The 27,628-nt window shown below is 50.6% G+C and overlaps 2 protein-coding genes across 4 annotated transcripts; one reads left to right on the plus strand and one right to left on the minus strand.

Annotated features, from left to right (window-relative positions):
• Positions 1 to 1,724: 1,724 nt before the first annotated feature.
• TM2D2 (TM2 domain containing 2) lies at positions 1,725 to 2,894 on the minus strand. Of its 2 annotated transcripts, XM_062510599.1 has the most exons (4): positions 2,702 to 2,894; positions 2,529 to 2,616; positions 2,336 to 2,451; positions 1,725 to 2,224 (listed from the first exon to the last, which is right to left on the minus strand). In XM_062510599.1, the coding sequence occupies exons 1-4, from the start codon at positions 2,887 to 2,889 to the stop codon at positions 2,011 to 2,013; spliced, it is 606 nt and encodes a 201-aa protein (XP_062366583.1). In that variant the 5' UTR covers positions 2,890 to 2,894; the 3' UTR covers positions 1,725 to 2,010. The 2 variants fall into 2 exon arrangements, with proteins under 2 accessions (XP_062366583.1, XP_062366582.1); XM_062510598.1 differs by having other exon boundaries at positions 1,725 to 2,616.
• A 1,545-nt stretch (positions 2,895 to 4,439) lies between these two features.
• Positions 4,440 to 27,389, plus strand: ADAM9 (ADAM metallopeptidase domain 9). 2 transcript variants are annotated; one of them, XM_062510646.1, is made up of 22 exons: positions 4,440 to 4,554; positions 11,372 to 11,469; positions 11,977 to 12,041; positions 13,085 to 13,163; positions 14,446 to 14,522; positions 15,247 to 15,436; positions 16,194 to 16,259; positions 16,726 to 16,797; positions 17,335 to 17,504; positions 17,845 to 17,926; positions 18,681 to 18,814; positions 19,018 to 19,189; positions 19,291 to 19,383; positions 19,588 to 19,783; positions 20,289 to 20,394; positions 20,804 to 20,987; positions 21,632 to 21,712; positions 22,153 to 22,258; positions 23,239 to 23,377; positions 23,848 to 23,950; positions 24,504 to 24,631; positions 25,346 to 25,596. In XM_062510646.1, the coding sequence occupies exons 1-22, from the start codon at positions 4,440 to 4,442 to the stop codon at positions 25,455 to 25,457; spliced, it is 2,568 nt and encodes an 855-aa protein (XP_062366630.1). In that variant the 3' UTR covers positions 25,458 to 25,596. The 2 variants fall into 2 exon arrangements, with proteins under 2 accessions (XP_062366630.1, XP_062366629.1); XM_062510645.1 differs by lacking the exon at positions 24,504 to 24,631 and having other exon boundaries at positions 4,458 to 4,554; positions 25,346 to 27,389.
• Positions 27,390 to 27,628: the final 239 nt, after the last annotated feature.

Here is a 27,628-nt window from a genome sequence, read left to right on the forward strand (position 1 = left end):
TAAGCCCGTCCATCAGAGTCAGAGCGTTCAGTAACAGCGTTCTGATCTCAATTTTGGAGAGCAGGGAATGCAGAGAGATGATTGTTCTTTTGTGCAAGGCCTTGGAACCACAGGCTCCTGAGTATTCCTGGTGCTTGATAATTGCACCGTTTCCTCAGGCCTGGGAAGGTAAAGCAGAGGCTTGTTGCACAATTAAGGTTAATTATCCGGGAGCAGAAACTACCAGTGGCTCCAGCACTATTGCAACATTCTGCTTGCTCGTTCCCACCCTCCTGCATCCCCAGGACAGCACAGAGGCGAAGGTGAGGTTCAAACAGGTGTGGAGCTCAGCTCCAGAGCCGTCCATAACACAGGTGGGGTTGGGAAGGAGGGATCTCCCTCCTGTTCCGAAGGGCTGGGTGGATGCAGCCAGACCTTGCTGGATCTTTGGGGTTATTTTAAAGCAAATTGGTTTCCCCTCAGCTCTGCGTTTGCTCCTGGCTCAGGTGTGGGATGGACACATCTCCCCAAGTTGCTCCCTCCTGAAGTGTGTGCTGTGGGGCTGTGCTGGGGGTGCTGCAGGTTTGGGGTGCCTGCAGGGGCAGAGCAGTGGGAGAGAGGGGTTTGCTATTCCCACGTGATTCCAGATGTTCCTGGAAGTGCTGGCTGGGGATTTCAAGTGCTCTTAAGGCTGGCAGTGCTCCGTGACTCCTGGGGTGGGGGCTGCCTGCCTCCCTCCCCTCGCCTGTAAATGCTGCAATGCCCCTTCCCCCCTGTGTTTTTAAATAAAGAAGGAAACCCCAGTTACTTTCTCAAGCTGTCCATTTGCACTGTGTACTTTGGGTAAGGGTTGCTGTGAGGGTTGAACGCTGTCCCCAGCAGGTGGGGGACAGAGTGCAGCAGCTGGGGAGACCCCAGGAGCACCAGGGGTGCACCCCCATGCTCAGCAGGCTGCTGCCCTGCACAAGGGAGGGGCTCTGGGCTGGGGGAACAGTACAAGGTGAGGGCAGGGACATCACAACTCTTTTTGGACCAAGGTCCCAGATGTTCCTTGGGGAAGAGGGAAGCTGATGGACCAAGGTCCTGCTGTGAGCTGCCAGTGAGGGGCTAGAGACACAGGAACTGTTAATAACAGCACATGGGTATTGGTGGTTTTTTTGTTGTTTTTTTTTTTGTTTTTGTTTTTTTTTTCTGGGTCACTGCAGAATTTTTTCCCGTCCAAGAACTTTCCAGCCCTGTTGTTCTGCTGAGGAATGGCATTTTCAGGACAAAGCTGCCCCCTGCTCCCCAGCTGAAGCTGCCAAACTGGCAGTGTGTTTGTTGTTTTATCTCAAATGTGACCAGACATTTGCATACACAGATTTTGTGTCTGGCTCTGGTTGGGACTTGTTGCAGCTTCCTTTTCCCATTTTATTCAGCTTGGTAAGTTTTTAACCTGCAGCTGGTGGGGCTTCCTCTTTCGGGTGTGAAGTTCTTGCACCCTTTGGGTGCTGCAGGGGCCCTGTGCTGGGGCTGGAGCCAGAGGGGTGCCTGGCATACAGACAGGAGCTGCCCCCTTGGCAGCTCTGGCCCTTTCCCAGCCCCCTGACTGCTCCCAGATGTCAGGTCATCCATGACCCCAAGGTAACCAGGGCTCAGGACTCTGGATTAATGGGCTGGCTGAGAGGGCTCAGGGCTGGACCATGAGCCCACTGGCCTTCATCTCTGTATGGCTGTGACTTTACTACTTCCCAAAGGACGTGGAGTCAGCTTCTTCCAGATTTTATTGTTTGTTTGACCCTCTGTGTTTGCAAGCTCTGATTTCTTAAGCTGTCGCTATTTGCAGTGGGAAGCCAGATTATTTTAAACAAGCAAAATATATACTTAACACCTTTGTGTCCAAGGTTGGTAAAGAGTCGTTCTCAAGAATAACTGCTGTGCACCCTGAGTTCCAGTTCTGTGAGTCCAGGTTGTGCCAGGCAGAGCCTGGTCCAGAGCTGGCAGTGACCAGAGGCATCCAGGGGCTGCAGCTGGGGCCAGTCCTGCCCCTCCTCAGTACACGGTGCACCAGTTGCTGCCATCACTGGGCATCAGCCCACCGGTGATCAGCAGAATCAGATCCACAAACCACCAGATGCCCAGGCCCCCCAGGGTCAGCAGCTTCCCCACGGCCGTGCCGGTGTGGCCCAGGCAGAACCGATCCACTCCGAAGCAGCCCAGGAAGAAGGAGTAGAGCAGAGTGGTGATGAAGTAGTGTCCCGTGTACCTGCGAGAGAAGATGCGGCTGGGTCAGAGCGTATCAGCCTTCCCCGCCGGAGCAGCCCTGCTCCCGGGGGTTCGGTGCGGTGGCTGCGCGGGGGGACAGGGACTCTCCTACTTGACGCAGGGCCGGCTGCCCCGCAGGAAGCTCCGCGGCTCGGCGCACTCGATGCCGTCCAGCGCTCGGCACTGCACGCGCGTGTGATCCACCTCTCCGTGGGCCTGGCCGCCGAACTGCGGCGGGGGCAGCGCTCAGCGCTCGGCGGGGCCGGGGGGCGCCGGCGCTGGGGCCGCCCCCGCCCCGCCCTCACCTTCACGCAGCCGTGACCCAGCTCCTGCTGTGCCGTGGCGTTCCCGGCGTGGTCCACCGGGTCCTCGCACTCCACGAACTCATCGGGGCTGCGGGGAAGGAGCGGGTGGTGAGGGAGGCAGGGCGGCCGCGCTCCATCCCCCGCTGCCCGGCCCGGCCCGGCCCGGCGCTCACAGGTAGGTGCATAGGACGAGCGGCGCCCGCGGATCGCTGTAAGCCCAGGCGGCGGCGGGCGGCCCCGGCGGCAGCTCCCGGGGCTCGGTTTCGTTGCCCGGGAGGCCGCGGCCGTGCAGCAGCAGCAGGTTCCCGAGCAGGAGCGCGGCCTGCCCGCACAGCAGCGCGTACCCCACGGGCGGCGCCATGGCGGCACCGCCGCCCCGCTCGGCCTCGGGCCGCGCCGCCCGCAGCCAATGGGCGCCCGCCGCCGCGCCGCCCGCAGCCAATGGGCGCCCGCCGCCGCGCCGCCCGCAGCCAATGGGCGCCCGCCGCCCGTTGCCAGTCAGAGCGAAGGCGGAAAAAGCTGCGGAAGCGGCAGCGAAGGGCGAGGTGGAGGGAGTGCGCGCCAGACGAGGGGATGATTGGCTGTCGGGAGGGGCTGACGGCCAATGGGAGAAAGCGAGGGGCGGAGCGCTGGTGCAGCGCGCGAGCTCTGCGGGGTGCGCCGCTCTCCGCGCTCGGGGCCGAGTCCCGGTCCCGGTCCCGAATCCCGATCACGAATTCCGGTCCCGAGTCCCGGGGCTCGGGGACCCCTCCCTCGGGCTGTGCCCGCCGCGCTCACCCGGAGAGCGGACACCCTTAGCACGGGAGAAGGGCTCTCAAGGGTCGTGTTGCCGGTAACGGGCAGCGGGGCCCGTCCGAGCGGGCCGTTGTGTGCCCGGCTCCCACCAGCGTCACCCCACCCTGTGGGAATGGCAGGCGGCCTAGGTTCGGGTGCATTTGTGCACTTTTCAGTAGTAAATTGACTGCACCGAGCCATTCTCCGTGTCTGCCCTTCGTGTCGATTTAAGGGAGAATAGCTCCTGTCTCAGCCATGGGAGGAACAAAATGTCCGTGCTTGGACGTCAGGAAATCTTAGTGCAATGTGCTTTCTCACTGTGCTTTATTCTAGTTACAAAGTCCGTGCTGGAGACAGCGAACAGCCCTAATCCAGTGCTCTGCTCCGAGGTCTCATTTGTGGCTTCAGATATTGCAGACCTCCAGGATTTCTTGGTTGGTTTTATCTGGTTCTTCTCGCACAGCAGCTCCTACTGTGCCTGCTGACGTGGGTGTCCCAAGTGTGTTTCCCCCCGGCCGAGCAGATGGGCTGGGATTTCATTTGACCTGAGCTGTGTGCTCAGAAATGGTCACAGCTGTCCCAGCGGTGGTGTGTCTGGAGCCTTGAGGTGTGTTTGCAGTTCCTTGTGTCACAGCGCTGAAGCAGTGGTACTGAGTGACCGAGAACCCAAGGCGCATGGATGGGTCTGGTTTGAACCTGGGGATCTCATGTCCCCCAGGCAGGCAGGAACCACAGGATGTTTGACGTTTGTGCATTATTTGTGCAGTGCACAGAGGTGTGCAGTGCAGTTTATTGTCAGGAAAGGCCAGCGGAGCCGTGGTGGCCGCAGTCTGCGCTGACACCAGCTCCCTTTGCGGGCGTTTCCTTCGGGACCCCGGCTCTTCTGGTACCTGGGAGTTTTAAGTCCAAAAAAAGCACTGGAAAGGTTCAGGCTCTCCTGGCCGCGGTCCGTGCTCGGTGCCGTGCTCGGTGCCGTGCCGTGCTCGGTGCCGTGCCGTGCCCGGTGCCGTGTCGAGCCGGGCCGTGCGGGGCGGGCGGGCGGACGGCTCCGCCCCGGGGCGGTGCAGCGCAGGCCCCGGCCCGGCTCCATAAGGCCGCGGGGCCGCCGGCCGGACCCAGCGCCTCACGGGAGGGGCGATGTGGGCACGGAGTGTCATGGCCCGGGCCTGGAGCTGCCTCTGTCGCCTCCTCATCTTCCTCCTGTTCCTCCTCTTCCTCCTGCCGCCGCCGGCCGCGCCCGGGCAGCCCGCGGGTGAGTGCGCCGGGCCGGGCCGGGCCTGCCGCCCGCGCCCCCTCCGCCTCCGGTTCCCTTTCCCGGACAGCGCCCTTCCTCCTTCCCCGTCCCCTCCGGAGGGTCGGGCCCCCCATGTCACCCCTCCCCGGGGCCGCCTGAGGGGGCTCTGGCAGCCCCTGCCCTGCCCTCACAGGGTGGCCCTGGGGCAGAGACCCCTCCGTGGCTTGTCCGGAGCGGGGCCGGGCCCCGGGGGTCGCAGTTTCCAGCGGGAGGGTCCGAGGGTGCAGCACCGTCAGTGCCAGCGTGCTCCCGGCCAGGAGTGCTGCGGGCCCTGCCGGCACAGCGCGGGTCCCGGCTCCGCACCGGGGAGCTCCGGACGCGGAGCTGATCCCGCCGGTGACCCCGGGTCCCGGCACTCCTGCCCCGGCTCTGTGCTCCATCCTGCCGTGCCAGGTACGGCCGTGCCCTCGCCGGGAGCCGTGCCAGGCTCGGCAGCAGGAGCAGAGCAAAGCCCTTGGAGGTGCAGGGCCGCCCGGGCCGTGCGGGTGCCCTTGGCCATCGAGGAAATCGGCTGTGGGGCAGAGCCGTGCAGGCTGTCCCCAGGGAGGTAGGGCAGCGCTCAGTGCTGCCGTTCTGCGGGGCTTTTAAGGAGTTGGTCCCGTGCTGTCCTTAGGGACTGTTTATGTATGGAGATAGTTCTGTTTATGGGCTCTTACGGCGTTGATTCAAGGCTGTACACAGGTGACAGGTAGAAACCTCTCCTCTGTCATTGCTTTCCCCTCCTGAAGGGACACGTGCACTATGTAAAACGTCGGTGTTTGTCATTAATGTGTATTTCTATAATCAGGTCTTCCCAGTTGAGGAATATACAACTTGATACTGGTGCTTTATGCTGAGGACAGTGCTTATGTGGTGTGTGCCTCTCCCTGAGGGATTCTGTGTTGGAATCTCTTCCTCTCACTTGCTGTGTCTGCTGGAGGGTGTGTGAGCTGCGTGAGGTGGAAGTCAGCTTTGAGAGGTGGCACAGCAGGTTAGGAGCTGTCTGAAGCTCTGCATCTCTGAGGTACCAGGTGCTTGTGCTTCCAGTGGGGTGCTTGGTGTTTTGAGGAATAAGGTTTTAGTTCCTGCCTGTAGGAAAGAAACACTTGTGCCAGTTCCTGATGTTGGATGTGAGTGTTCCTCTCTGCCTTTGGAACTCTCTGTCCCAGCTATTAATACCAAACCTGCCTTGAAATACAGTGAACCTCCCTTGCCTGAGGTATGAGCATGAAGGAGAGAGTAGAAACCTTCAATTTTGGGTTATAATGGAAGTGCTTTTGACACACACAGGGATGTAAGGCAGAAGTGGAGTGTTACCAGAAACAATTATTTGAAAATTCCTGAATGACCATAATCACGTAGTGTTGTGTAGCCTTAAGGGATCTCTGTGTGTGGCTTTTCCTTTCCTGTTTGTGTCCATAGGAGCCTTCAAGATTTGACTGTATGAATTAAAAAAAAAAATATCACAGGCAGTGCTTGTTTTGTGCTACTTCATCTCTTTCTTGATACTTGGTGTCATTCACACACCAGGATGCTCCAGCCATGCTTGGCCACAGTTCTTGAAGTGTCTAAATGCTTGGGTTTAAATTTCTGGGGAGATAGGATGTTTGGATAAGACAATTCTTTTGTTCAGATCATAGAAAACACAATGCTGCCTCACCCATAATGCAACAAACCTGGACCCATCATTCAGCAGAGAGCAGGTGTGTGGTTATTTCCTCTATGTGAAAAGGAAAGAGAGGAAAGGCATTTCAGTGTAGTTAACATTGCCTCTTCTTGTGCTTTGCTTTTGGAAAAAGGAAGTTTGAATCATGACTTTAGAGCTTCTGCATGTCTTGATCATTATTATTTCTCAAGCTAAAATTAAAAAAAAAAAAAAGGTCAGAATGTGCATTTCACAGTTCCCTTTGGTGGCCGAATGTGAAGCCAGTGATGTCTCTGAAGAGAAGGTTCCCACGGGCTCAGCTGGGAAAGCAGAGCTGATGTTCACAGCTGGTAAGACGGGCAGGAAATGAGGGGCTCAGCCTGCTCAGCTCCTGTCCCTGGGCACGCTGTCACACTGGAAGGGAGGGACTCCAGTGACCCACAGCAGGGCTCACCTTGCTGCAGAGGATAGCTGGCTTTACCCTGCTGCTCCTTGAGAGAAGGTGCAGAGGATGTTGTGACGCACCAGTGGACACGTGTGACAGTCCTTTTTGTGGAACAAGGGGAGCTGTTGTCTTGCAGACAAATTAGGCTTTAGGAAGGGCAGAAGGAATGGGGAGAGTCTAGACAGGAAACACAACATAGGTCTGGATTTCAGCAAGGGGTGTAAGGATTTTCTTGGAAATATTTCTGTGGAAGAGCTCCGTAACCTGATCAAAGTCCAACATCCCCTGGGAAATACCAAAAGAAACTTCATGAACTCTCTGGCCAGGTTTAATGTTACACAAATATTCCAGGTGAGCAATGCATACAGATTAATTTGCTTCTCCTGTCATGATAGTTGGTCATCTCTTCCTGCCTTCTAAAAGGCCCCGGCACAGCAGAAGACCCAGCAGGTCTGAAGGCTGAGAGCAGGGGAGGGAGAGATGGAAAAAAAACTCCTAAAGAGTGGTGCCTGTAGAAGAACAGCTGGCCAGATGTTCCCAGGTGTTTTGAAGATGAAGCACCACTGAGGCACTCTTTAGTCTTTGAAGTATGGGAGGAGCTGGAACTGCTGGCTCCTCAGAAAACATCCCTACATTTAGAAGAAGACTTGTTGTCTTTGTGTTTTATGTAAACCTCTAAACATTTTTAAGTGGACTTCGATAATATTTGTGTAGTGGAAGTGAAGGAGATTTTTGCTTGCGGTAGTCCAAATACTAAATCCTACTTCAACTGTGACCTTAGTGCAAAAGTCAAGTGCATCAAAGAAGAAAGCTTTTGCTGGTGTGTCATTGCCTGGAAAAATCCACCAGCAGTGGTTCTGTTGTTTTGAAGGACATACGTAAGTAAGCCAGGCCATGGAAGTTGTTCCTCAGACACTGCTTGGCAAACTCCTGTATGATTCTGAAAATAGGATATGGAGAATGCAGATTGGGCTGGCAGCTGGTACTTCCCAGTGCGATGGGAGTCAGGCTCCGTAAGGACTGGGATAGCAGTCCCAGTGGTTTGGGCACGAGAGAAGTATCTGTCATAAATAAGTGGCTTTGAAAGGATGGTGCAGAGTGTTCTGCTGAGGTAGAAGTAATTGTCTGTACAGGTATGAGAGGGTGAAAAATGGGGAGCAGAAGCACGTTGGCAGGGAAGGAAATGAGTGTCAGAGTAGATAAAATGACAGGTGAATCAGACATGTGCTGTTTGTTTTGAAGGGGAGGTTAACCTGTGGAGATCCATACACACACAGCACGTGTGCCTTGGGATGTGAGACCTCACCAGGCTGCTGTGTCCTGTTGTGGTGCTTTTTTGGGATAGGTGTATCTGACTGGAGACTGGGGCCAGAACAGCCTGGTATGAACAGGCAGAGGTGTAAGGAAATGCTGAATAATGATGCTCCTTAGTTGCAGGAAAGGAGAGGTAAGTATGACAGCACACTGGAAATGTAAAGGTTTTTGGAGCTAGAGGGAAGGGAATCTCCTCACGGATCGTTCCCCTGCTCTGGGGTCAGAGTGCAGCTGGAAGCACCATGAGCTGATCCCGTGGAGATCAGGGATGCTTGGTGGAGGTGCTGGTGTGGAACTGGTCCTGCCTGGGCCCTGGTGGGCTGGATGTCTGTGTAATGCTTTTGGCACTTCTGGTGGCAGTCCCCTACCAAAGTGTGGAATGTCTCGTGCAGCTGACCTCAGCTATTAATTTTAATCAGTTGATGATAACCACAGTTAACTTAATGAGTTTTGGTATTAGCTGCTGACCTGCTCACATGCTGATGAGCTGGTTTTTATGAAATTAGCTTGTTCTGTGGTGTAACAGGCTACAGTCTGAACTTTCTTCTTTTTAATTTTTTTTTTCTTCTACTGAAGAGTGTATCTTTGACCTTCCGCTGTAGGCTTGGGAAGGAGTCACAGCTCAGGAAGGATGATAATTGAGGGGAAGTGTGAGTGTGGGTGGATGTAGCAGTGGGCTGCGATTCTGTAACTGAGCCAGTGACCCATGGCCATGCCAAGGTCTAGCAGGTCAGGGGATGCAGTCTGACCTGTGCTTAATACAGATCTTACCTGTCAGGCACTCCTGATCTCTTACCTGAGCACCCCCAGAGCTTCCCTCAGTGTCTGGAGAGTCCTCCTGGCTGTGATGTGTTCTCAAGCTCCCACATGCCATGGAGCATGCATGGAATTCCTATGGTGGATTTGGGGTGGGGAGGGGAAGATGATTCACATCTCCCTAGTTGTCTCCAATGCTTGGTAATTAATGGCAGCCTTTGATGGGATGAGATAAGTATGGTCATGGATGCAGTTGTGTTTTTGTGATCGGAAACGAAATCTCAGCCCGGACATGGGTCATGAGCATGTCATGTTGTGAGCATGACGTGGTACAGCTCCAACAGCTGCCAGTGGCAGGAAGCCCCTGAGGATTAGAAGTCCTGTAACTTGCTGCAAAACTTATTCCATACTGTAGCTGGCTTTTGTAGGAAGAAAATGTGGGAGCAGGGTTGGCTTTCTGCTGGGCTCACTTGTCCCTTGGGTTGGAGTTTTGTTGGAATGCTCTGTGCCCTCTTTGAGGATTGCTGATGATGTGTGAAATGCTGCACAGGGCAGAAAGTGGGGAGAGAACTGTCAGAGCATTCAGAGACTTGAAAATTTGCCTCTTTTAGTGCTGTTGCTCTAAGAGGATCCTCTTGGAGTTGTACTCTTCCCAGAAATCCCTCCCAGTTCTGCTTCGTGTGGTGATTCACTGATTTGTTTTCTGCTTCCAAGCTTCTCTGGGGCAAACGTGTCGTAGTGCAAGCACTGCCAAGGCTGGCTGTGTCCTGCTGTTTGTGTGACCTGTGCCTCGAGAGCCTCCAGAGCCCGGCCCAGTGTCCCTTCCCCACTGCTGCAGGCATGGATAGGGACGGGTGGCACTGGGGAAGGAACAAGAGCAGAGCAGTGACCTGCAGGGGCTCAGGGCTGGGGACGAGTGTGTGATTGGAAATGACAAATGTAGAGAGGGGATTGCTGCGGTGTGTGCTTTTGGTGGCTCATTCCAGGGAAGGAAGCAGCCCTTCTCTCCCTTGTTTTCAGGCCAGGGAGTAATTGGCACTGTGTTCTGTGGCCAGCAAATGTAAGGGGCTGTTCTCAGGAATTTTCTCTCTGCTCTTTTTCATACCTTTTGTCTACAAACACTGTATTGATGAAAGTTCTGCTGCACTGTGTGCCCTGTATGATTTCCTGAGGAGCAGTGGGGCTGTGCCTGTGCTCAGGTGACAGATGTCCTGGTTCTGTGACAGACCAGGACTGCATGGTGCATCTGAGGTCTCCTGCCAGGGACACGTGTGTGCTGTGCTGTGCTGGGAGGGGAGCTGGAGGTGATCTGATGGCTTGTTCCTTGGGGTTAGTGGTGGGAAGGGACTTGCTTTTCCCTTGGGATGCCTTGGTGAGTGCTCACCCAAGGTGATGATGTGTGTGTCAGCTTGCCAGGGATGGGCAGAGGGGGGGAAAACATTGGGAGGAGCCTGAGTGTCACTGCAGCCTGGTGCTTTTTGGGGAACCCCTGGCATTTCAAACCTGTGGGGGGGCTCCTTCTTGTTTTCCAAAGGATGGAGCAGGCCTCTCATGCAGGCTTTGAGCTCACAGTGCTGTCCTGTGACTTAGAGAAGCCAAAGGCCCTTGGGAGATGGAATGTGAGTTTTGGTGTGCTCAGAGGGGCTGGTTTTAACTGGATGCAGCATCTCAGTCCCACTCGAGAGATTTTTGGAAGGTCTTGGACACCAAACACTTGGTCACCTGCCCCAGATGTGGTGATGATTTCTGGGGACAGACAGTGAGGATAACAGTTCCCTTCCCCCTGGCTTTGTTGGGAAGCTCAGACTCCTCTGATGAGCTCATTGATTCCCTTGCCATGAGCCAGGAAAACTGGCTACAGGAGGATAGTGCCTGTGATCTGGGTTGGGCAGCCTCCTGCTTCCTGGGTGAGCAGCTCTGAGGCAGGCACCAGCAGATGCCACCCCTGATGGGAAGAGTCATTTGCATGCACAATTTATTGTTGCTTACATAGTTAATACAAAACAGTTGCTTGCAAAAGCTGATAAAGGGAGCTTGGACTGTGGACTTGTTTGGTTCAGGGGATGTGTCTGATGTTGCATATGCAATTAATATATAAGGGGATCTGTGATGGCTGCTTTGATGCAGGGATCTGTCTCACCTTGGTTGTTTTGATGAGGCCCTCGAGGGCTCTCTAAGAGCATAATGAATAGTAACAGCAGCCTCAGGTCAGGAGTTTGGCTGTGCTGTGCCATGGGGAGCACAGGAACTGCTGGAGCTCTCTGAGAGGCTGCAAGGGGCAGCTGTGCAGCTTTGCAGCACAGGACACTTGGTTTGACACTGGGTATCCTTGAGTGAGTCCTTGCTGTGCTGACCTGCTTTAAATACTGATTCCTACTGCTGAAGAGGGGTGGTGTATGAGATGGGTACTGGTAAGACAGGATTTGGAATGTGAAGGTTTCAATTTGAGCCTTTCTGGGAAAATTGGTGTCTTCTCTGCTGTTTGTGTGTTGTTTTCTCTGGCCCCTTGCACGACAATCCAAAGTGTGCCATGCTCTTCTGCATGTGGACTTTTCCTGAAGTAGTGTTTTCTTCCTTGTGCCTCATCCTCTTGATTGCGTTGTTCCTTTAGCCAGTGTTTCTACTCTGCTTTCCAGGATTCCAGGAGATTTCCCTGCTCACTTCCTATGAAGTTGTAACTCCACAAAGATTGGGAAGGGAACGACGAGAGGCTTCCAACAGCTCCTCAATACAGGTACTGGGCAGTCTTAGACATATCTTCAGTTTAGTGTCTACTTCCAAGTCTACCCAAAACTGACCTGAAATGCCCATGGGATGCTGCTGGATTCACCTGGCAGCAGGGGAATGTCTGTCCTTGCAGTCACCTCTGTCCCTGCTGGCGGCAGCTGAGGTACACAAGTACCTTCCTCCTCCAGGGGTCATGAGTTGCTGCGGTGGATTTTTGATGTGGGTGTAAAACTTGCATCGTGTTCAATAAAAGAACTCTGTTGTCCTTTTCTGGCTCTGACTTGGAACTTGAAAAGAATAAGAAAACCATAGTTCTATTTTGAAACCATTTCCTTTGTGTGCTTTTTTTTTTTTTTTTTTTTTTTTTTTTTTTTTTTTTTTTTCCTCTCCAGTCACACAGGAAGGGATGCTAGGTTCTGGAGGCAGGGACAATTGTAAAATAAATTTCTGGCTCATCCACCTTTGTTGTTTTTATTCATTAACTTGAGTAAAATGCACCTTTCTTTATATTCAGGACAAGGTGTCGTATGCTATTGAGATTGAGGGAAAAGAATACACCATTCATCTAGAAAAGAACAAGTAAGTGATGAATTTCTTTAAATTATTAAATTATTCAAACTATTGTGGCCAGATGACAAGCTGGCAGGTAGCACGTGAGTTTTGTATCCTGGGGTTCTGTGTGGGAAGTGCAGGTACATCCCAGCTCTGCAAAATGGAAAGAGATTGAGTCCAGAGATGTTTTTCAGTTCTTGCAGCCCTGGGGAACCCCTTCAGAGCAGGAAGCTGCAGATTACCCCAAGGAGACACAGGGAATCTATGACTCTTTCTATTCACATCTAAAAATAAACAAGCTGAACTGTATTTCAAGTAAATATTTTCACTTTTGTCTGGGTCTTGTTTATTGCTTTAGTTCTGTGTTTTTTCCCCCATCTCAGTAGCACAAGGACACTAATAAATGAGGAAATGACTTTCTCTCCAGGATCTGAGCACTGACACCTCACATCTGATGCAGATGCTGTCTGCCTGCAATTTTAGGGCCACTTGCAGCAGCAGCACATGGTCATTTACCAGGCCACCGTGCTCCAAACTGCCCTTGTGATGGAGACACAACTGTGCAAGCCCTTGGGGAGCTCCAGCTGCCCCTTGCCAAGGCCCTGACCCTCAGGAATGTGGGAACTTAGCTGCACCACATCAGTGGAATTACCAGCATGGTGCAGCAGTTGTGGTCTTTGGAGACTTTCCCAGTGCACTTCCTCCTTAAACTGAGGAGGAGAAGGCATATGCAGCAGGCTGAGAGCTTGAATTGTTTTTCCTGCTTGGAAACAGGCTTTTAGCACAATTTAATGGGTTTTGCTGCTTGTTCTACTCTGAGGTGAGGTAGTTTGTTTGATTTCATTAACAGTCCTACCATTCTGATCCTTTGAATTTTGCTGTGAAATTAGACCATTTCTTCATTAATTTTGGAGGGTTCTTCCTTTTTAATGTTTCCTTATTTAATTGCAATTTGTCTATTTGTCACACTTTTGATTAGGGCCATCCTACTGCTCTACTCTAATGTACTTCCATGAAATTGCTCTTATTTCATGGAATGATTGTGTATTCCTTCTCCCCTTTCATTGCAGAGAACTGCTGCCCAAAGATTTCACAGTTTATACCTATGACAAGGAGGGAAAGTTGCAATTGGAATATCCAGATGTCCAGGTAGGATCTCCTTCTATTCATACTCTCACTGAGGCTGACTGGAACAGAGCATCTGGGGGATGAGGGAGTCAGGATTACCAAAGGATAGTTGTATTTTCTGCTGGGCCCACCTTCAGTACCCCCAGCCCTCTTCCTGGAGAGAATCCTTAGCTAGGGATGAGGATCTAACCTGTCAAAGACCTGTATTTTCTGATGTGGAGGTGGTGGCTGGCTGTTAGGGACTAACAGCTCCTGAGAGTGGGTGTTAGACTAACAGCTTCTGTTAGCCTTGACGGGGGGGGAGTGCTGGGAGGGATGGGTGGGATCAGGTCTGAGGGACCTTTGAGAGGGATGTGAGCTGTGTAGTGTTGGAGTTATTCCACAGAAAGCATGCTTGCAGCCCTTGCTCTGTACAGGCAGCTGCCTTACGTGTTCCTTTGGAAATGTAGAGCTGAAAGCTCTCTATTTGTGTGTATATTTGAAAGCTCTTCATATTTGTGTGATATGAAATGCATGAGAGCTTTTCTAATGGCTCCACTCCTAGGGATCAGTGTTGTTCCTTTTAAAGGGAAGTATTAGTCATACATGATTCATAGGATCTTGTTCCTGAAAATAGAGCACCTGAGTTAAATGACTATTTGCTTCCTAGTTAAAAGGGATTGGTTAGAGGGAAAATGCTTTTGCAGCATTAGACCCCAGAAGTCACACTGCCCTGAACAGTTAGCACAAGCCCTCTGTGCTTTGTGCATTCCTTGCTGAGAAACAGGTGACAGAATCTCTACTATATCTGTATTGTAGACCCTGTATCAATGTCTGGAAATGCCCCTGCCAGATCTAGTGGAGTGTATTTGCCCCGTGCCACCCCTTGTGTAGCTTGCAGAGGATGTGCAGAGTGCACAGTGGAGTTAGCCCATCTGTCAGGGCTGCCCGGGGCTGGGCTGTGCAGGAGGCTCTGGCAGTGCAGCTCCAGCTGGCCTGGACAGCAGGAGGGTCCCTCCTCCTGATGCTCAGAGGTGACAGACAAGCCAGAACTTTCTGCCAGAAGACTGAAGAGTAATTTGGCCCAAATCTGGAGGGAGTGGCTGGCCTCAAAATATTTGAGGCAGGGTGGAGGACAGAACATGAGAGGGCTAGCCTAGGTCAAGCTAAGAAATCCAGCTGTGGTAAATTTAACTTTATTAAGTGCATTCATTTTGTGTTCTTGAGTTGTAATCACCGCTGGTCAGTGGCAGATCAGAGATTGGCCTGGGAGTGCAGGCATGTCTGAAATGTGTGTATAATGCACCCTTGTTTTCCTGTGCAGGATCACTGCCATTATCAGGGATTTGTGGAGGGGAGCCTGGATTCCCTGGTGGCTGTCAGCACTTGCTCAGGGCTCAGGTAGCACAACTCCTCCTTTGTGTGTCCTGGCTGTTACATTGTGGCTGCTGAACCCAAAACCCACTTCTGCTGTTTTTAACTGTGCCTCAGCCAGCCAGGGAGTCCCTGGCTGCACTAAGCTGCCTTGGTGCTTTTGTCCTGTGGCATCTTTTATTCAAAGAGTTCACAGATATTTGAAGTACCATCAAATCAGTTATTAATGCAGTTTGTTACCAGAGTGCAGTAAGTTGATTTCAACACATATTCGGCTCATTTTTTAACTTGCACAGATGGTATTGACAACTGTATCTATTGCAAAAATGGGATGTTGAATACTGGTCTCCAAACTTCACAGAATTTGCCCTAAACCTTATGCACCTCAAGTTCGATGGAATTGTTTTCTACTTTGTGCTAATTGCCATATATTCTGTGCCAATGATTTTTCTGCAGGGCCATGCCAGGCACTAGAGTGGCAAGAGTATTTGAGCTAAAGCATTTCTGCTTAAACCTGTGATGTAATTCCTGGGGCACTGCAGAGCCTTACAGAGGTGTTTAATGCAGTGCACTTGTAAGGCCCTACTCAGTGCAAGGCTGCTGCCAGGCCTGAGGTGAAGTGTGCTGGCTCACAAGAGCTGAGGTATAGGCAGGCTCTGGTTCTCCAAGAATAACTGTTCCTTTGTTGAGCTGTACAAATTCTGGGTAACTGTCCTCTCTGCTGGATTTCTCACACACTACCATATTTCAGGGGTTTGGTGACAATAGGGAATGTCACCTATGGAATTGAGCCCATGGATCCCTCTCCTGGCTCTAAACACATTTTATATCGACTGGATAATGTGAAGAAAGAGCCTAAAACGTGTGGAGTGACCAGTGAAGGCCAGGAAAGGGAACATGCAGAGGGAAATCTCCATCCCAGTATGACCCAGCTGCTGCGGGTAAGTCCTCCCCAGTCCCACATAAGAGCTTTTGTGAGTTCATTTGAGAGTATGGAAGCAGCTTATCAGATTTCCTGGGACTTAGCACATACCTAAAGGTTTATAATTTGGGGGGTTTCTGCACTACTGGACAACTCAGTTTCTTCCCCAAAGCAGCCACAGTCTCCTCCTGCTTCTGCATATGGCAGTGAGGGTGGGACAGCTGATTAGAATGTTCCTGGGCTTTTTGGGGGGACTTTTATGGGCAGGAACATGACCCTCATGGAGAGGCTTGTTAACAAAGTACTGCATCAGGATCCAGGAGAATATTGTCATGTTTATTCCATCCTCCTCACCATCACAGTAGCAGTTTGGTGTGAAGTCCCCCTTGTCCTTCAAGGACTGCCTGTGCACGAACAAGATTGAAATGGAAGCAGGAGAATGAAAAATGTTGTTTCACTTCAAGATCATTGGCATTTGCTTGTAGAATCTTGCTGCCCCTTTATGGAAGTGTGTGCTGACCTTCCAAAGGAACCTGTGCAGAGGTGCCTTGTTTTGAAACAAGGGAAGTCTTTGTGCAGCTGAGTTTTTAGTGTAGAGCACAGAGACTGTCATTGCATTGGATTACACTGCTTGGGTTTGGCACAGTGTGCTTTGGGTGTGTCTCAAACCACTGGTGGTATCAAGTGAAATATGACAATGTCATGACAGGTTTTTTTTTTTGTTTACACTTGAATTAATAAATCTGAAGTTGTCTAAAACATGTTCTTTCCCCCAGAGAAAGAGGGCGGTCCTGCACCAGACAAGATATGTGGAGCTGTTCATAGTTGTGGATAAAGAAAAGGTGGGAGTTCTGTGTGGCTTTCCTTTTTTTCCCTCAGGAGAGGGCCTGGAAAGTCCTCAGGCTTCATTACTCCAAAATGGATTGTTGAAAAACACTTGACAATTTACCCAAGTTGTGCAAATATGCTGCCCTAGAAGTGGATAAATGTGTGCAGTGCAATCCTCCTCAGAAAAGGAGTCAGCCATCAGACAGAGAGAGGTTCTGTTAGCAAGGAATCTTGTAAGTGTAAGGAAAGCACATGGTAAAAAACTGCCTTTGCTGTTGTCTTTGGGATATTGAACTGCAGAGCAGTAGCAATGAAGGTGTTGCTCTCTTGGTTAGCATCTTCTTGGAGATTTGGAGCTAGGCAAAAATGTTCTGGGTTTTTTTTGTTGTTTTTTTGTTTGGTTGTTTTTTTTTTTTGTTTTTTTTTTTACTGTTGTCTCTGTCTCCGGTCTTTGTGAGGCTAAGTTTCTTTGTCTTGCAGTTTGAAGATTTTGGGAAGAGTGAAACAGAAGTAAGAGAACATATGGTGCAGCTGGCAAACTTCCTTGACAGTGTGAGTAGGAATGTGCTGCAGTCTTGATGCCTTTTGTACATGTCCACCTTGGGGTCTCCTCTGGTACCACTCTGGGAATGCATCCCTGTGCAAGCTTTCCCAGTTCTAAATTAATCTGCACTTACCCACCTTGAGAATTAATTTAGGAAACTTTTCCAACCTGTGCTACATCCAGTGAGTGACAGGACAGATTGTTGCAATTATTGCAGTTCTTGTGTCTGTGTAAAGGTTAGAGAAAAAGCATGTCTATAGCTCCACTATTTCACATGATATTTCTCAGAATTGAGACTTCTTTTTATTTCTGTTGGATATTGTCTTACAATGTAGCCAGTGTGGCATTTAAGCATTGATCCTGTAGCTAAGGAAGGCCTAAATCATAGGGAAAATGCATTCTGGTGGTTCTAATTGTGTACTAGCTGTGGAAAAAATCAGACCCACACAGAAAAAAAAGAATACTTGTAATAAGATCTATAACACCAGGCCACTTGCTTTTGTCTTTATTATTAATAAATCTCTCTGCTCCTTTTTTCTCCCCAGATGTACGTTATGTTGAACATCCGCATCGTGCTGGTCGGGCTGGAGATCTGGAAGCACCAGAACATCATCAGCACAGATGGAGGGGCTGGGGATGTGCTGGCCAACTTCGTGCAGTGGAGAGAGAAGAACCTTGTGCTGCGGCGGAGGCACGACAGCGCCCAGTTTGTCCTGTGAGCTCCAGCTCCTTCCCTGTGCTCCCAGAAGTTCATTCTGTTCCTGCCTGCTCAGCCTAGCTGTAGTGCCTGTGCTCTTTATCTGCAGAGGGATGATGTGGAAGGGGCTGACTTCCTCTGTAAACGCTTGTCTTAAGTGAACAGAGTAAAGGGCTCTTGAGCAGACAGCAAAAGCTTAACTGGTGCCACTGTGCAGTCAGTAGCAGTGCTCCTGTGGCAGCCTTGCAAAGCTGGAGCAGCAGGGTTCGTGCCAGAGGCAGGAGTGGTGTGCTGATGTGGGCTCTGTGTGTGTCTGTGCAGACAGATGATGGCCTTTCCTTTCTCTTCATGCCTGCAGGAAGAAGGGTTTTGGTGGCACAGCTGGAATGGCCTATGTGGGAACAGTGTGCTCCAAGAGCCATGCAGGAGGCATTAATGTGGTGAGATTTCTTCAGTGATTTCTGGATGTGATTGAGGTCAGAGTTTGCACTCTGAGAGTTTTTGTGGAAGCACGGAGTCTTTCATAACAAAGCTGAAGTGGCTTAGTGGGGCTCTTATGTTGTCCCCAACAATTTCTGACACTTCCAGGATATCTGGATCACGACTTCTGTAGTCTTCTTCTCAGCTTCTCCTCTGTCAGTGTGCAGTACTCATGCTAAAGGATTTCTCAAAGAGGATTTCTGTGTCCTTTTAAGCATCTCTTCCTCAAACGTCTGTGGGGGCTCTGGGTGGTCTCAAATCTGTCCTGTACTGTCTGACCTGCAGCTGTGACCTCCTGAGCAGTGCTGGTTCACTGCATGTTTTACGTGGACCTGCAGAGCCTTAATGAACCAAGCTGCTGGTCTCAGATAACTGGGAATCCCAGAAATCTGGTTTCTTTGGACCAGTGACAGAGGTGATGGAATTTGTACATTTCAAGAGAATTGGGCTGGTGTGGAGAGTTGGTTTTTTTTGTGTTAGTGTTGCAGTTGCTCTGGAAGGTAGAGGTTGTTGGGTAGTGTCCCAGAGAGGTTTCTCTGAGGGCTCTTATTGCTAAGCAAATTCCATGCACTTGGTTGGAAATCCAGCACTGTTGGTCTGAGACTCCTGATAATGTAAAGACAATGGAAAAAGGGTCTCCTTTGCACATAAGTAAATACTGACTCTGTTAGTAGAAGATCTCTGCTGACTGCCTTCTATGTCACTCCTGTGCAGTTTGGGAGGATCAGCATCCAGATGTTTGCATCCATCATGGCTCACGAGCTGGGCCATAACCTGGGGATGAACCATGATGATGAACGAGTCTGTCACTGTGGAGCAAGCAGCTGCATTATGAGCTCTGGAGCATCGTAAGTAGCTGACCAAGGGAAGGCAAAGAAGGCTCAAAATGCTCCAACCATGTGCTTTGTTTTTATGGGTTACTTTCACCTTCAAATTCCCCTCGCGGAGTCCTGTTGTGCTTGTTGTGGGGAAAGGAACATCCCCCTTGTTCTGCAGACACGGGATACTGGCTTGGCTTAGTGTGAAGCTCAGCTCACTTTGTCTGTTGCAGGGGATCGAGGAACTTCAGCAGCTGCAGTGCAGAAGACTTTGAGAAGCTGACCCTGAACAAAGGTGGGAGCTGCCTGCTGAACGTTCCGAAGCCCGATGAGACGTACAGCGTGCCGTACTGCGGGAACGGGCTGGTGGATGCTGGGGAGGACTGTGACTGTGGCTCACCAAAGGTTCGTGCCTCTGCTTTTCCCAGGGGGTGCCCCTCACTCAGAGGGGACTGCTTGTGGCAGAGGGGAAGGTTTTGTGACGTTCACAGCCCTTGTGTCCTCAGGAGTGTGAGAGTGATCCGTGCTGCGAGCCAGGAACCTGCAGGCTCCGATCCGGCGCTGAATGTGCTTATGGTGACTGCTGCAAAAACTGCCAGGTAGGAGACTCTGGTGGTGTTAGGGATGTGAGAAAAGGAGAGCATTGGCTTAGTCAGTGCATCTGTGACAGGGACTTGTCCTGTGTGTCCACAAGGGCTTCAGATCAGTCCCTCGTTCGGGATGTATCCTGGGTCAGGAGCAGTGCCGGTCTCTGCTGTGAGCTTCCTGTTTTCTGATGTGTTTTCCCTCCCCTCTCTCCTCAGCTCCTTCCTGGAGGCACCGAGTGTCGGGCGAGTACCAACGAGTGTGACCTGCCAGAGTACTGCAATGGCACCTCCCAGTTCTGCCAGGCAGACTTCACGGTGCAGAACGGGCACCCCTGCCACAACCAGGAGGCGTACTGCTACAACGGCGTGTGCCAGTACTACGACGCACAGTGCCAGGATATCTTTGGCTCCAGTAAGGAAGAGTGCAGTGTTACGGTCTTTCTAAAAGATATAACTAAAGAATACCTTAAGTTTATTTAAAATATATTTATTTGCTTTTCTGTGACAAAGACCAGCTGGAAGTTTTGAAGCAGGGGTGGCAATGGCTTATCATAATGGCCGTGCGTCCTTCCTGTGTTACACTTACTTCTGTGCTGGGGATTCGAGGAATAATTTTGTTGCACTTAACCATTTCTGGTGCAGTTGGGTTTTTGCTGTATAGGGCTGTAAAGAAATATCAAATGCTAGAATTGACTCATGTTAAGTAACTGTTTTTCTCAGTCTTTAAACTTGGAACCTTGTAATCCTGACAATCCTGTAACCTCTTTAGTGTTTTGATCAAGTTCCTAAGCTCACTCCTGCATGGCAAATACTTGGTGTAGCAGGGTAGCTGCTCTGGCTACAGGAGATGCTGTGTGAGATGTTTCTGTGCCTGGGTAACATGGCTTCTCTCTCTGGGGATGGGCTGTTGTTTGCAGAAGCCAAAGCAGCCCCCAGCATTTGCTTTGCTGAAGTGAATTCCAAGGGGGACAGATTTGGCAACTGTGGTTTCCATGGCCATGACTACAAGAAATGTTCCAGCTGGTGAGTTGAGCCCCGGTGCACTGGGAAGTTCTGAAATACGTGGCTGGGAATCTGTGTTTGGGTGCTGTAGTGTCAGTTTGGGATGTTGTGCAAGGGGAGGGATGCAGGGCTGTGGTGAGGAGGGCGTGTTCCACACCTCCTGTCAAGGATTGTGCTTGTCACATACGGAAGACGAGAAGCAAATCATGCTTTCCTTAATGTAGAGATTCCAACAGCTAACAGAAAGAAGGGATGTGCTACTTTTGCAGCACTGGAATAAAGCCCAGTTCAGCTTTATTTGTCAAGTTGCCTCAATTTTGTTTTCAAGTAGCATCTTCCAGTAGAAAGGAAAGATCACATCAAACACATGGTGGTCTCATTCTCAGAATAAATTCAAGTGTCACTACAGTGTTCCTTGTTGCTGTTGTAGGAATGCCATGTGTGGGAAGCTGCAGTGTGAAAATGTGAAAGCCATGCCTGTGTTTGGAATCAAGCCTGCTATTATCCAAACTCCCATCCAAGGCACCACATGCTGGGGGGTGGATTTCCAGCTGGGCTCTGATGTCCCGGATCCAGGGATGGTGAACGAAGGCACCAAGTGTGGTAATGGAAAGGTAATTAAAAATTTAAAAATTATATCCTAATGTAATAATTTGGGGTGTTCATGGGAATAAAATTTTCAGCTGCATTGTTTCATGAATAGTTATGACCATTATTTTTTGATGCCTGTAGTTAAATGTAAAACTAAATGAGTCCATTGATTCCCCTCTCCCCAGTACTGCACTGCGTGTGCATCAAACGTTTAATGAGCCTTTCAGTTGTAGGTGAAGCGAAAGAAATTGAGGTTGTTGAGAGCCAGCTTTGCTCTGTCAATGAGAAGGAAGAGCCAGGCCCACACAAATGGCTCGAAGACAACTTTCAATTAAAATCCAACTGAACTAGAGAGTGGAGAAGCTTAGCCCTAGCAGAGGAATGTGCATTCCACATGTCCTTACTGGGCACAATTTAATTGCTGTTCCTTTACATTCAGACCGGAGACAAAGGGCTCCAGTGCCAGCTCAGCCCCATGCTGAGAGGCCTTTTGTGGAACAGAGTATCTGCAGAGTTTGGAATTATCAGTGAGAGTGTGTGAGGCTTTTTGTGGCAGCAAGCACAGCCTGTGGCTGGGGAGCCCCGAGCTAGGAGCAGGAATCTGGGCAGGCAAGGGAGCCCTGAAATGCCATCATCCCTCATCTGTGTGCATCTCTCTGTTCCCCAGATCTGCAGGCACTTCCAGTGTATGAGTGCCTCTGTCCTGAAATACGACTGTGACATGGAGAAGCAGTGCCACGGGCATGGGGTAAGCAGGGAAGAGAGGCTGCAAGTTTTAAAATGGTGATTAGTAACTTCATAAAATGTCTCTAGGCAAGAGAACCTGTAGCAGTGTCAAGTCTTTGACAACTCTCTGCCAGGCAAGAATTCCCAGTTCTAGTATTGCTAATGAAATTTGACTCTGCATCTCACAAAGGAAACAAAAAACAGCAAAACAAGCAAAAGCCATGGTGTATAAGCTGCTCACATAGCTAATCCTTGGAAACTATTCCTGAGCAGTGCTGTGTGTGCTTGGTCATGTGAAACCTTGGGATGCCTGGCCAAGGACTGTTTGGAATTGGCTATGGAGTTACTGGCTAAAATTCTCCAAGCTGAGCAATACAAGGGGCAGAACAGGTCGTGGCTGCTGCAGGAAGATTTAAGTGCACAGAAATGGAAGTTACTGAGTATTTGTGTTTCGGAATACAGGTGTGCAACAACAACAGGAACTGCCACTGTGAAGCAGGCTGGGCCCCCCCTTTCTGTGAGGCCAAAGGCTACGGAGGCAGTGTGGACAGTGGCCCTCCATACAATGGCAAGTGGCTGTGAGAGCTGGGCTGGGGCTGGGTGCTCCAGAGCAGCCCCTGTGCTGCTCTTTGGTGGATGGCTCTGCACTGGGTTTCACTGCCAAAGTGTTCTGGCAGAGGTTTTCTGCTCAAGGTGTTGCACTTTGCTCTCTGGATGCTGGGGAAGGGATCTGTAAGGATCTGTTCAGGTGATTTCTCCCACCTTGGAACAAAAATCCCTTTTGGGCTTCTCTGTATCAGGGTTGGGAAGGAGAGCATGATTGCTGCAGACGAAGCAGCAGACTGACAGAGCTGGGAAGCTTGCTTTGCTCACTGAGGATTTGAAGGTGAATAGGGAGCCAGAGCCAAGCTCTAATTTGGAGAAAATTTATGCTGTGTCCATGTGGAATATATAAAGAAGGGATTGGTGTAACTTCTGTGGGCTGTAAGAGTGATTTTTTTGAAGTCTGTTTTTCTTAAGCTGATGTGGGTTTGGGAAAGCTAGGCACTGTGATGCAATATCAGGCTGGAGAAACACTGGAGCTCAGGCAGATCCCTCAAATCATCTGACAGAAAAAGGGAAAGGCTGTTTTAGTACAGCCTGCAGGGAAGAAATTGCTGCATATAAAAATGTCAAGATTAAGAACCCAAGTTCTTTGTCTACAGCCAACAGTGGCTGGAGAAGAGGTAGATTTAACATCAGACCAAAAGGCAGAAGCTCTTGTTTTCCTCTCTTGTAAGATCTTTAGTAATGCAACAATCCAGTCATGAAAAATGAGGATTGATCTCCTAATTGAATGTGCTGTTGGAGCCCAGGGTATCAGCTCTGAAAGATAAACAGAAAGGATCTATTTGGGCATATATCTTACTGGATTCCTTCAGGTTTTTTTCTGTGAAGAAAGTGAAACAGTTACAGAACCATTCCTACCAAATGTTCACTGCTGTGATGAGTCAGGAGGTGCTAACACCACGTCAGACTCGTTCCTTCTCTGTGGTTTTGTCCCCTCAGACAAAGACACCTCTCTGCGCAATGGGCTGCTCGTGTTCTTCTTCCTGGTGCTGCCCCTGCTCGTGGCTGCTGCTCTGGCCTTTGCCAGGAGGGACAGGCTGAAGCGAGGCTGCAGGAGGCTGATGTCCCGCTGCCACTCGTGAGTGCCCCTCCTTCCTGCCTTCCCTGCCCCTGAATATCCGTGGATGTGTTTGCACGAGCCAGTGCCCGAGTGTGGAGGCATGTCCCGGTCCCAGGATGTCAGGTGAACGCCCCTGCGTGCAGTGGCAATGCAGCTTGCCTCCAGTAATGATAGAAAACATCAAGTCATCCCAAATCAAGACAGCAGTTATGTTTTGTCTTTGTTGTTATGTTGGTTCTTGTGCATTGGTGATAGGGGTTTATATTTTTGGGTCTTTTTATAAAGGGGCAAAGGGAAGCTGCCAGAGTCTTGAACAGAAAAAGGGTTGTTGTTTATTAGATTTGTGGTGAATATTATCTTTCTCACACCTGATACATGCTAAGATAGTATAAATCCAGCTGTCAGGTTCACAGTGCCTGGGTTCATGGCCTGCACAGTCACTGTGTCTGGGTTATGTGCTCACACAGTCCATATCCATCCCATTCCAGGTCATTTCAGTCACCTCCTCCTCGGCCAGACACTGAGCCCAGGGACTGCCAGCAGAGAGGCTTCTCCCGTGGCATGCCTTATGCTCCAAGACCTGTACCCATGGTAGGAATCATCTACTTTCCCTTACTCTATTTGTTTCTCTCAAGAGATGAAGGAAGTTACTATAATTTTTGCCCTAATAAAAGCTTTAAAGTTACTTCTTCACTTCTGAAAATTATGTTTCTCCTTGATAAAAAGCAGAGAGAATGTTTGTTTCCTGAGGGTTGTGTGAGGGGCTCCTCAGTTTCCCAGTTCAAGCACTGTCCAGGCTGTGCTTGGTTTAGCTGCTTTGCTGCTCCCTTTTGCTCGTGACAGAATGCCCACCCCTTGTGAGAGCCCTTCTCCTTGTCAGAGCAGTTCTTCTCTGAAAGCCACAGGCAGCCAGAGCACACTCCCAGAGCAAACCAAGTGCTGCTGTGATCAGCCTTTTGTGTTTTTCAAAATCCAGCAGTTCCCAGACTGCTGTTGCTTCTTCCTCCTGAGTTCCCAGAGGAAAGAGCAACTCTGACATTGCCAGGCTGGTTTGCAGGGGGTCTTGAACGTCACTTACTTCGTGACACAAAATTTTAAATCCTAGTTGCAATTTGTGAACGTTTTCTTTATATTTTCTTTGTAGGATACGCATCCAAATACGTTTCCTGTCCCAGCTTACCCAGTTAACCAGCACCCTCAGCAGGCTTTCCAGCAGCCCTACTACTCCCCACCACAGTACCCACTGCAGCAGCCACAGAGGGTGCCCAGCAGGTCAGTGGGGTTACTGCAGGTGCCCACTGACAGGGGCACTGATGGGATGATTGCCTGTCCTGGCCTTCACTCCTGGGAGCTCTGGGGTGTTCCCATCACATGTTGTGTGCAAGTGGGGCTGACTTGTCACTGGGAGAAGTTTCTCCTTGACTTCACCCTGAAAGGCAGAGCATTCATCCTGCTCTGTCAGGGCTGTGTGGTGATTAAGGAGGCTCAGAGCGCTGCTGTGGGGGCAGATTAGCCCAGGAGGTGGATGAAAGGCCTGGTAGAATAGTCAGTTTAAAAGCAAAGTACTCAAAAACCTGTCATTGTGCTGATTTGTGAATGTTACGGCTAAGTGCAAAGCCATTTCTCTTAACTTTGAACAGAAAATTTTCCTTTTATTTTTCATCTTACTTTTAAATTGTGCTTGTAAGATGCGGTACTGTGTGTGGCACACACAGACCCAGGGAGTGCCAGCCACTGAGTGGGAACATCCTCATGTAGCTCATGTTGGTGGGGCACTTGGGCTGGGTCTCGACAGAATTCTGGGAGAAAAGGTGAGTTTTAACAGAGGATTTCAGGCCATTGAAGGCTCAGTCTGAGCAGGGCATGTTCAGAAGGAGTCTGGTGTGGGAGCAGTGGGCTGGGGAGGCTGTGGGAGGCTGGGGCAGGGTGCGGGGCTGTGGGTGGTGGGCACTGTGGCACTGACCCCTCTCCTCTGTCCCCTTGCAGGCCCCCACCCCCCCAGCAGAAGGTTGTACCTCAGGCAGTGCCAGCACAGCAGAAATGTTTACCTCAGGGACAGTATTTCCCTTCCCGACCGGCTCCTCTGCCTCCCAAATAACTTGTGGCTTCCTCAGGCCTTGTGAGCTGAACCTGCTGCCTGCACAGCTGGAATTGCAGTTCCCCTTCTGGCATCCCGTGGCAGTGCCAGCAGCCTCCCTGCTGCAGTCTGGGACAGGGCAAACGAGAGATCCAAACAGGAATGTAGAACTGTGCACTCAAATACCTCGACCAAAGCTCCAGGGACTGAAACACCCAGCCCCTCCCTTGCTCTGTCCAAGCTTTGCCACTGCAGCCAGGCTGGCAGCAGCAGTGCAGCAGCCTGCAGGGAAATAATCCTGAAATCCAGCACGTGGGTTTGGGTTTCCCCATTTCTGCCACGAGCCCTGGTAAGGAAATTGTCTGATGTGTTGTTGTCTCTCTGACTGTGCAGTGAGGAATTGGAGTTTGCAAAGCAAGGAGATCTGGTCAGTTAATTTACAGTTACTCTGCATGGACTGGAAAATGTCTCCCATGTACACCTTAATGGCATAAATGGAATGAGGTCTCAGAGGACTTTTTCAGGAAGAGAGATATTTTAAACATGTTTATGCATGTATATATGTTTATAGATGCATAATAATGCACTTAAATTCTTAACTCCATGCTGACTGACACTAAGCTGTGCTATAGGAGCATGGAGTCTAATGCTTTTTAATTAGTGGCTAAATGAGACTCCTGTACTAATTCCCACTAATACATGGATGGGTAGTGAAGATAAAGGTACGAGAAGACACGGCCATATTCTGGTTTTAAAAAATGGGGTGCTGTTCGGTTTTAATTCAGGTCTAAAGACAGCAGCAGTCCCTGCAGAACACTGGGAAGCAGAAGTCTCTGCCTGGACCCACCAGAGCTTCTCTGAGCACTTTAAATGGGAGCCTGGTGACTGATGCACCCCCTCTTAACACCCAAACCCTTGTAATGTCAGGATGCTTCTGGGCTGCTGTGTGTTGGACGAGACTGCCCTCTGCTCCTGCACCATGGGCTAGACTGGATTTTGGAACTCCTGAGCAGAGGTGCTCAGCATCCACTGTGCTAGGAGAGGGAGCTGTGGATCCTGTGGTGCCGTGGGTAGGAGCTGGATGTCGTGGTCACAAATAGGAATCTATTGCACAACTTGCTAAAAGTGAGGTTCTATTGCACAGACTTGCTAAAAGAGAGATAAGTGCTGGAGAGTGTGCTGGGCTGTTTTACTCTGTGCTCACCACAAGCACAGCTCAATCTATAAAATCCCCCTAATATTGCCAAAAAAATAATCTTTTCCTCTGTATATACATACATAAATATATATATAGTGTGTGTAGTAATAAAGTACTTGAACTCCTGTGGTTTCCCATAAACTTAGACTAAGATTTATAACACTATTAAAATCTGTAAAATGTCACCTAGAATTTCACCAACTGTACTGTGGGGGGGGCGTCTCCTTTTTTGTTCCAGGATAATCAGTTACTTCCTAATTGTGTTGCTGTGTCCGGCTCTGCCCGAGCAGGCTGGCTGTGTCTGTCTGTCTGTCTGTCACAATGAGCTCTGCAGCTGGATGCAGCCCATCTCCAGCCCTGGTCAGAGGGTGGGGAAAGAGGAGGGGATCCAGGGAATGAAGTCATCCAGAGCGATGTACTGAACTGTGTGTGTGTGTGTGTGAACTAAACTATGCTGAAAATGGTGCCTTTACAAACCAAGAGTTTTTGTACTCCCGGCGTGCCCGTGGGAAGGTTCTAAAGTGAGCCCAGGGACAGGAACTAGCTCTGATTTTTGGTGTTGGATACAGAAGATGACTACTGGACTACTGACTTTCTTTTGTGAAGTGTACGGATACCTGTCCCAGGGCTGGGGCTGGGGTCATGGATGAACAGCCACGTTCCCCTCACAGCCAGCCCCTGCTGGGCTCTGGCCTAAGGGCTGCTCCCGCCCCCTTTGTGCAGACCCAACCAGCAATAAAGATGCCAGTTTTGTACCGGTCTCTGCTTGGCCTCTGCTTTGAGGGAGGGTGGGCCCGTTGCTGGTGGGGCCGTTACTGGCCGGCCACGGGGCCACTGTGCAATGCCACCCGTGCTGCTCCTGCTGCTCCTGGAGCTGCTGCACGAGGCTGGGCCGGGCCCCCCCGTGCCCCCCAGCCGCCGGGACTGGGCTCAGCCATGGGGGTCTCTGTCCCCTGTGGGTGGGCAGGTTTGGTCCCAGATCACAGTCCCACAG

This window comes from Cinclus cinclus, chromosome 29 (assembly GCF_963662255.1).
Source record: "Cinclus cinclus chromosome 29, bCinCin1.1, whole genome shotgun sequence".
Taxonomy (NCBI): domain Eukaryota; kingdom Metazoa; phylum Chordata; class Aves; order Passeriformes; family Cinclidae; genus Cinclus; species Cinclus cinclus.

Bases quoted from the DNA above. Each gene is read 5' to 3' on its own strand.
- TM2D2 (XM_062510598.1), bottom strand. From the start codon at position 2,889: ATGGCGCCGCCCGTGGGGTACGCGCTGCTGTGCGGGCAGGCCGCGCTC. The intron at 2,617-2,701 runs GTGAGCGCCGGG...CCTTCCCCGCAG, and splicing joins CTCGTCCTATGCACCTACCT to CCCCGATGAGTTCGTGGAGT.
- ADAM9 (XM_062510645.1), top strand. From the start codon at position 4,458: ATGGCCCGGGCCTGGAGCTGCCTCTGTCGCCTCCTCATCTTCCTCCTG. The intron at 19,190-19,290 runs GTTCGTGCCTCT...TTGTGTCCTCAG, and splicing joins GTGACTGTGGCTCACCAAAG to GAGTGTGAGAGTGATCCGTG. The intron at 22,259-23,238 runs GCAAGTGGCTGT...TTGTCCCCTCAG, and splicing joins CAGTGGCCCTCCATACAATG to ACAAAGACACCTCTCTGCGC.